The sequence below is a fragment of the Colobus angolensis genome, unplaced genomic scaffold (assembly GCF_000951035.1).
Source record: "Colobus angolensis palliatus isolate OR3802 unplaced genomic scaffold, Cang.pa_1.0 Scaffold107, whole genome shotgun sequence".
In the NCBI taxonomy this organism is placed as follows: domain Eukaryota; kingdom Metazoa; phylum Chordata; class Mammalia; order Primates; family Cercopithecidae; genus Colobus; species Colobus angolensis.
In genome coordinates this window covers 3,525,726-3,534,033 of record NW_012111697.1, presented here as the reverse complement: position 1 = coordinate 3,534,033, position 8,308 = coordinate 3,525,726, and the positions used below count along the sequence as shown (strand labels likewise).

Here is an 8,308-nt window from a genome sequence, read left to right as displayed (position 1 = left end):
AAAAAAAAAAAAAAATTTTAATTTTATTGGCTGCTTTGGTTTCTTGAAGCTGCAGTATGAATCAGTACAAATGAATACCTGCCCGCCTGCCATCTTTCTTTCCTTCCTTCCTCCCTTCTTTCTTTCTTTCTCCATTCCCCCTTTTGCCTTCTCTTCATTGAAGAAACTGGGTCATTTATCCTATAGGGTGTCACACATTTTGAATTTAACTAATTACATCCTTTTTGTTTCACTTGTTTCTGACTGCCTCCCGCCCCTTTCCCATATGCTTGTAATGAGAGCTAAGGCTAGATGAGATTTAGGTTTAATTTGGTAAAAGCACACTTCATAGGTAATATTGATTGTATCCTATTGGATCCCATCAGAAGCACAAGATGTCTAGTTGCCTTCCTTTGGTGTGAGGATTGATCAGTGGTGTCATCCTGGTCTACCCATTTTAAGAAGCCCAATCAACCTTTCCCCTAATAGTTTTAGTAGCCCTTCATCATCATTACTTGTATCCATCACTTAATTAATGGCAAATAGTGGTTTTTGAATTCTAGTATTTTCTCTGAAGTTATTAGTTGTTGATTCTTCCATAAATAACCTCTTCATCAGAAATTTGGTTACTTAGGCCGGGCACAGTGGCTCACACCTATAATTCCAGCACTCTGGGAGGCTGAGGCGGGCAGATTATCTGAGGTCAGGAGTTTGACACTAGATTGGCCAACATGTTGAAACCCCATCTCTAGTAAAAATACAAAAATTAGCTTGGCATGGTGGCACGCTCCTGTAATCCCAGCTACTCGGGAGGCTGAAGCAGGGGAATCACTTGAACCCAGGAAGCAGAGGTTGCAGTGAGCCAAAATCTCACCACTGCCCTCCAGCCTGGGTGACAGCACGAGACCCTGTCTCAAAAAAACAAACAAACAAACAAACAAAAAATTTGGTTACTTGTATGTATAAGAAAAATAGAGAACATGCTTCATTTTATATATAAAATTTTTCAAAATAATGAATGGGTGCCTAGTATTCTTCAAAGGTGATTTCAATGAGGTATGAGTATCAACATGAACTTACACATTCAGGCATATTTGATGTGCTTCAAACCACTGTGGTTCTTTTTACTGCTCAACATGTCCCACCTTTGACCAGTGAGAGCCCTTCAGACTGGCTCCTGAGTTCCTTTGACTTGGCCGCAGTAGTCTTGGAGGACTTCTCTGCTTCCTGGCACAAAATATCCTGTACACATTTTGCACATTTCTTGCCCCAGACCTGGAATCAGCTGTTTTCACAAGAGTCCCTAGTTCTTAGTCAGAAATGGCACTTAAGAGACCACAGTCTGTACACTAGTGCTGCTCAGTTACTGGGGTGTCATTATATTTAGACCTTTTCAGGGGACTTAACCAGGGAAATACATATTTTTTAGAAAGAGAAAAATCATGACTTTATTCTGATATTTCCAGTTCATATGAAAGACTACAGGTGTTTACTTCGAGTTTATATTTGTTATCTTTTTTCATTTACACTAAAAATCTCGGTCCCCAATGACATTACATTACTACTTATTTGCTTTAGTATCTAATTTCAAAAAATATAAGGTAGAATCCCAAAATTTAAACGGTCTATTTTATCAAAATAAAAATGCCAGTGTTATTGCTAACAATGTGACTACTGTATGAAGTTGAAGATTTTGTTGAGTTCAGTTGAAGGTGGGGGCCGGGAACTGTGATGAGGAGAGAGAGGAGGAGCAGGTACACTAAGGACTGTGCATGGGAAAGCCAACATGGAAAGGCTGGGAAATAGCAACCAGGGGCAGGAGGAAAGCTGGGAGAGTGAAGGGGCTCTGGAGGCCAAGAGAGGAGTTGTGTGAGAGATGGACAGCAAGGTTTAAGATCACAAAGCTGCCAAATTTCCAAATTTGAAAACTTACTGCAACACCAGTAAAACTACCATCTGTGCATGTTTTTCTTCTGGGGTCAGGCAAATTAAATCTAATGTTCACTTAATTTGGGAAAAAAAAATTACCGAGACAGGGGAAACCGTAATCCCAGTAGGCAAAGATTTGGGAGGCAGAGGCGGCAGAATCACTTGAGGCCAGGAGTTGGAGAGCAGCCTGGCCAACACGGTAAAGCTCCGACTCTACAAAAAATACAAATATTAGCCAGACATGGTGGCAGGTGCCTGTAATCCCAGCTATTCAGGAGGCTGAGACATGAGAATTGCTTGAATCCAGGAGGCAGAGGTTGCAGTGAGTTGAGTTCATGCCACTGTACTTCAGCCTGGGCAATAGAGCCAGATTGTCTCAAAAAAAGAAAGAAAGAAAAAGAAAAAGAGCACCTAAGAACATCCAGCCATTTCAGATATGACAATGTGGTTAGGTGCGGTGACTCACGCCTGTCTGTAATCCTAGCACTTTGGGAGGCTGAGGCTGGCGGATCACTCGAGGTCAGGAGTTCAAGACCAGTCTGGCCAACATGAGGAAACCCCGTCCCTACTAAAAGTATAAAAGGTGCGTGCCTGTAATTCTAGCTACTGGGGAGGCCGAGGCATGAGAATGGCTTGAACCTGGGAGGCGGAGGTTGCAGTGAGCTGAGATCACGCCACTGCACTCCAACTTGGGCAAGAGAGTGAGACTCCATCTCAAAAACAAAAACAAAAACAAAAGAAAACAAAAACATATGACAATGTGTCATAAGCCTTTCTATTAAGCTACTGTGGGAATGGCACATGGAGGGTTAAATACAAAGCAGTTCTGGAGAGAAGCTAGATATAACCGAATTAAACATAGAAATTTAGCGCATAAAAAGGTGGCATCTCAAAAGCATAAGGCTTTGCTTTATAAATTGAGTAACCTATGCAGTGAAATGCACAGGCCTTAAGACTACAGCTAGATGAGCTCTGACAAATCTCTATACCTGCATCACCTCCGCTGCTCTCAACACAGCACATTCCCATCAGCTAGGACATTTCTGTGTCTCCTCCTCAGTTGATCCCAGCCGCCCACCTTCCCTCAGAGGCAACTGCCACTCTGACTAGGAATTTCAGTAAGTGCTACTAGAATGTATGTAAAATAAGACAAAATTGGATCCATGTGCTAGGATAAATTCCAAATGGCTGATTTACATGTAAAAAAAGAAACTATACAAACTAGAAGGCATTCTCATCTTTTAATACATTCCTTATCCCCAACCTATACTGTCCCCCTCAATGGCCCTTATTCCAGCACATCCTGGCTCAGGGCCTTTGCATGTGCTGTTGCCTTGAGCTGGATTTCCCACACAGCAGTTAACCTGCAGCATTTCCTTATCGTGTAAACTCTGTCTCCCTGCCCTAGAACTCAACTGCTGGAAGACAGGGTCTTCTGGCTCTTTTGTTCAGTGTGGACTCCCCAGCGCCTAGAGGAGGTGCTCATTACTTTTTGCTGAGAATGAAAGTGATGGAAGGACAGGGGCCAGGGAGCTGAGCGGGGCAGCAGAACAGCACGTGAGGGGATTGCAGGTGCGGGTGGGGACGACAGCCGAGGAATCCTGGTGCTGCTTTCTTCCAAATGTCCTGGGGGAGGTGAGGTGTTGGGGTGAACAGTGTCAAGTTCTCGGCTTCTGTTTGAACACTCTCTTCAGCTGCACAGCTTCTGCAGGGCCCCCTGGGCCTGAACCCAGCGCAGCCGCCACTGGGGTAGGGACAGACCCTGGCAGAGCTCCTCAGAGAGGGCGGCCTGGCCTGGCTGCTCCCACCTGGGGAAGGGCATGGCATCAAAGGGAAGGCCTGGCCCCCCAGACCCTCGCTGGCCTCCCCCCAAAACCATGGCCTGCTCCTTTTCACCAGCCCCCTCGGCTTGAGTCCCGACTTTTCTGTTTCCCACCCACAGCACGTTCCCCTCTCACCAGTCCCCCACAATCCCCTGCAGCTCAGGGATTCGCTCCAGCGCCTGTTTCAGCAGCTTCTCCAGCCTCTTCAGAGCCTGCCCCAGGTTCTCTTTCTGCTGTTTTTCCTGGGATGCCTGGATCTGCAACAGCTCTGAGGGTGAGAAAGCCGGGAGGCAGCTTTGAGTCCTCTGGCTCGCTGGTACCTTACAGCAATGAGTCCCCAAGTCTCCAGTCCCCTAGTCTTGACCTCAGCATTTCCCGCAAACTAATGATGAGTCTATCTCCTCTTCCCAGCCTGGAAGTCCCCTTCTGAGGGACTGCCCTTGAGATGAGGACCTGTCCCTCCTCCCAGGTTCTCATCTCAAGGGCAGTCCACACCATCCCCCCGGCCCCACCCAGGCCTCCTTCTGGATGCTTTCCTCCCTACCCCTGAGAGCCCATCAATCTCCATGGCCTGCCCGCTCAGTCTTCTGAGCGTTTCTTCCTCTCCTCTGCTCCAGGCCTTGGTCTCCTGCTCTGGCTCACCCTCTGCACTATACACAGTGATCTTCCTGAAGCCTAAATCTGATGCTCTCCCTCCTGTCTGGAACCCTCCAAGGTTCTCCAGTACCCCCAAGGCAGAGTCCAAGCTTTTCAGTAGGTATTTGAGTTTCATGATGTGGCAAACCTGGCCGATTCCCAGGGCCCACAGTAGAGAGCATCTTTCCTCCTGGAGGCCCTTCCAACACTCCTCGCCCCAAGGCTTCCTCCTCCACCTGCTGGAGCTTCACCCTAGTGGTGCTTTCCTCTGGGACTGGGACTGGGCCTTCTCCCTCTCCATGTGCGCAGAACAGGCAACACGCCCAGCTCAGCAAGTGTGGATGAGCAGCGTGATCAGACAAGCTGGGCCTGAATCCTGACCCCATCCCATCCCTGCTCTGTGACCTTGATCAGGACACTGGCTCTTTCTTCAGCTCCGTCTGCTGTCAGGTGGAATTACTGGAGCTGTAGGCTAGTGGGGCAGAGGGCAAACTCTGGGGATGGGACCCTTAAGGCTTGCTGAGAGGTTGAAGCTGGTGGGGGCGGGGGGATTAGGGAGATGGGGAAATTCAGGATGACTCCTGGGTTTCTGGGTGCAGCACTTGGATGAGGAGGAGGGTGAGATAATTTAACAAGGGAGGAAACAAGAAGAGGAGGAACAATATTGTTCTTTGGAGTAGACAGAACCAGGAGTTCCATGATAGATGTGTAGAGTTCAAGATGCCCATGATTACAAGAAATATATAATTAGCCAGGCGTGGTGGTGCATGCCTGTGGTCCCAGCTACTCGGGAGGCTGAGGCAGGAGGATGGCTTCAGCCCAGGAGGTTGAGGCTGCAGTAAGCCAGGATGGCACCACTGCACTCCAGCCTGGGTGACAGAATGAGACCTTGTCTCAAAAAAACAAAAGCAAAACCAAAAAAACACATGAGGTGGGCAGAGGGCACGGTGGGCCGAAGGCATGGTAGGCAGAGGCTGAGGTGGGCAGAGGCCGTGGTGGCAGAGGCCATGCAGGGTGTGGGGCTGCTCTCATTGCTCCTGCACACTGCTCCCGTGGAGAAGTGGAGGGCAGGGAGCCCCAAACTCAGAGGCTTGAACACAGTCTCTTCCTCCAGTGCTGCTGGCACTGCCAGTTCATTTCTCATCAATTCTCCTCTTCCATGTATTTATCCTTTCATTCTTTACTCTTTACTTCCATCCTGGGGAAACCCCTGGGGTGGGGACCTTTCTCCTCACTCCCCATCAAGCCATCTGGGCTGGCACCTGGCAGACACCCAGTGAGTATTTGGTGAGTGAATCCAGGAATTAACGAACTTCTCTGACCTTCAGTATCCTCATCTGTAAACGGGGGGTCTCAAAGTCCCTTTCCTCATGGTCATGACTCCAAGAGACTGCGTGTGTCCACAAACAATGATGCTAATCACACTGGAGAAGCAGGGTGCTTCCTGCATAGCAGGCAGTGTTCAGTGCCCTGTGTGGGTCCCCTGCCTGAATCTGCCCAGCACCTCGGTAAGATACTGCTTTATGCTTACTCCACTGAAGAGGAAGCTAAGGCACGGGCAGGCCACACAGTTAGGAAGAGACAGGGCAGAGAGGATTCCTAGGCTTTGAACTGCTGTGGTATACTATGTGACGGTGATGAATGAACACATGGAAAGTCGACGGGCAGTGTGGCTCAGTGGTTGGGAGCACGGACCCATTTCAGACCACCTGGATTCAAATTCCAGCTTTGCCATTTGGGCAACCTACTAACCTCTGCGTCTCAGTTCCCTTCTCTGTAGAATGGAGAGAACAGCAGCACTTACCTCATGGGACTGCTGTGCAGATGAAAGAAGGGAGAATGTTTAAAGCCCTTAGCACACAGTGGACACTGTGTAAGCAATGGGATTGCTGGTAAGGACTTGTGGAGGCTGTTGGTAGTGGGAATGGGCGGGGAGGCTGGATGGGGTGGCAGGGCAGGCCTACCCTGGGTGGGAGGGCCCGGCGGTAGGCTGCTCTTCATGTGGAGTAAATCCCAGCACCAGAGGCTCTGCTGGTCCTGCAGGAACAGAAGGTCCTGGCGAAGAGAGGCAGCTGCAGGCAGGAGCAGCTCCGAGGCCTGGAAGGGGAGGGAAGGATGGTCATCTGGGGCGGGGCTGGGGAGACAAGTCACAGGAGACAGGCACTCACCTTCCCTGGGGGTAGCCCCAGCTTGTGGCTCAGTGCTATGAAGCTGGAGCCCCTTGGGGATGCAGGGTGCAGCTGGTGAATGGATGGGAGGACTGTGGGCAGGGGCTTCAACCTAGGGGTGGGGAGAAGTCTGGGTTGGGTGGGGACTGAGAGGAGGCCTTGAGTTCTGGAGGATCTAGGGGCCCAGGAACTTCAAGGTGAGTCTGGGGCCTAGGAAGCCAAGACCAGGGCTGCCGACCCAAGGGTGAGGTCTGGCAGCCTGGGAACACTGGGGGTCTGGGGTTATCTTTTTTGATGAGGTTCAGGGAGCGACAGTCACCCATGGCAGGGAAGCAGGGCAGGGGTGGGGCGGCCCCAGTCTCACTCTCCAGGGCTGTGCCGCAGCAGCGTGCCCAACAGAATGTGAGGCAAATGCCGGACTTCCTCTTCCAGACAGCGCAGCAGCTCCTGGCTCTGTGGTGCCACTGCCTCAGATGTAGGGACCACCTTTCGCTGGACCAGAGCTACCACCTGCGGGGAAGGCGAGGGATGGGTGGGGCAGCCCACGTCCACTCAGCCCCATCTTGGCAGATCCAGCCCTACCCAGACCTCAGCCCAATGCCCATCTCACTTCCCCCGGGCTCCGGCACAGGCGGGTCTTGCTGGCTGAGTTTCCCTTGATGAGCAGGCGGATCTGTTCCTGGGTCTCCTCCTGAGGAACCAGGATACCCTGAGATTCACTCCTCCCAGCTCCCAGCCTTAGTGCACCTCTCTACTTAGGTCCTGCTTCTGCCTGGGAGTCTCACCTGGGCTCTTGCCTAGGAGGCCCAGTTCTTACTTTTTAAGTGACAGCATTCTTTTTTTTTTTAAGTGACAGCATCTTGCTCTGTCACCCAGGCTGGAGTACAGTGGTGTGATCATACCTCACTTCAGCCTTGAACTCCTGGGCTCAGGTGATCCTCCCACCTCTGCCTCCCAAAGTGCTAGAACCACAGGCATGTGCTACCGTACTGGGATCAGGTCCAGTTCTTAGCCAGTTTTCAAGCCTCCCCTCTGGCCCTCCACAAGGCCCTGCCACCTCTTCCCGGGCCCAGTGTCTCACCACCAGCTGGCGCCAGTGCAGGATCCGCTGCTGTTTGGCCTGTAGCTCCCTCAGCAGGAGCTGCCGATGCCCGGCTGCATCCTCCAGCTCCTGGCTCTGAGCACCCAGGGCCTTGAGCTCCGCCCACAGGCCACAGCCCCGAAGCCCCAGTATCAGCACCTGCCTGCAGGGCGAGCGGAGGAGAGCAAAGGGGAGGAGGGCGACTGAGCCACACAAGGGACAATAAACCAGGGAGAGAAACCGCAGGGAGAGGAGGCAGGGATGGGAGCCACAGGGGCTGAGAAAGTCCAGTGGGCTGAGATACTCAGAAGCGAGACGGCCTAGAGGCCCCTGCTCGGGGAGCCTCTCACCTCTCACTGGATCCCAGGACGCGTCTCTCCACCTCTTCCATCAGGTCCTGGAGGCGCTGGGTCAGGACTTGCCGCTCCTTCAGGAGGGCACTCCGCTGGGAGACCAGCACACCCACAGTCCGCCAGCCCTCCTGCAAGGGGGGTACAGAGTCAGGGTACACCCAGGGTGTGATCCATGGCTGAGGGGATTGAGGAAGTCTTGGAATGCGGTGAGGAGGCGAGCCCTGGGGTCACCTGGATGAGATGAACCATGGACGGCAGGGTCTGGCTGGAGTCTGACTGGTCCGGGGCCTGGGGTCTGGGGTGGGGAAAGAGCTGCTAAGGGAGCTGTGCGGTGGCCTT

At 51.8% G+C, this 8,308-nt stretch overlaps 1 protein-coding gene across 1 annotated transcript in view; it reads right to left on the bottom strand.

The window, feature by feature from the left end:
* Positions 1-3,417: 3,417 nt before the first annotated feature.
* HAUS5 (HAUS augmin-like complex, subunit 5) overlaps positions 3,418-8,308 on the bottom strand; it is a 50,980-nt gene continuing 46,089 nt past the window's right edge. The window contains exons 14-19 of the mRNA XM_011948946.1: positions 7,146-7,226; positions 6,900-7,045; positions 6,536-6,647; positions 6,332-6,464; positions 3,867-3,999; positions 3,418-3,716 (exon numbers count right to left, since the gene is read on the bottom strand). Of these exons, the coding sequence (XP_011804336.1) occupies positions 3,599-3,716; positions 3,867-3,999; positions 6,332-6,464; positions 6,536-6,647; positions 6,900-7,045; positions 7,146-7,226 (723 nt within the window). The 3' untranslated portion in view covers positions 3,418-3,598. The remainder of the gene's footprint in view (positions 3,717-3,866; positions 4,000-6,331; positions 6,465-6,535; positions 6,648-6,899; positions 7,046-7,145; positions 7,227-8,308) is intronic.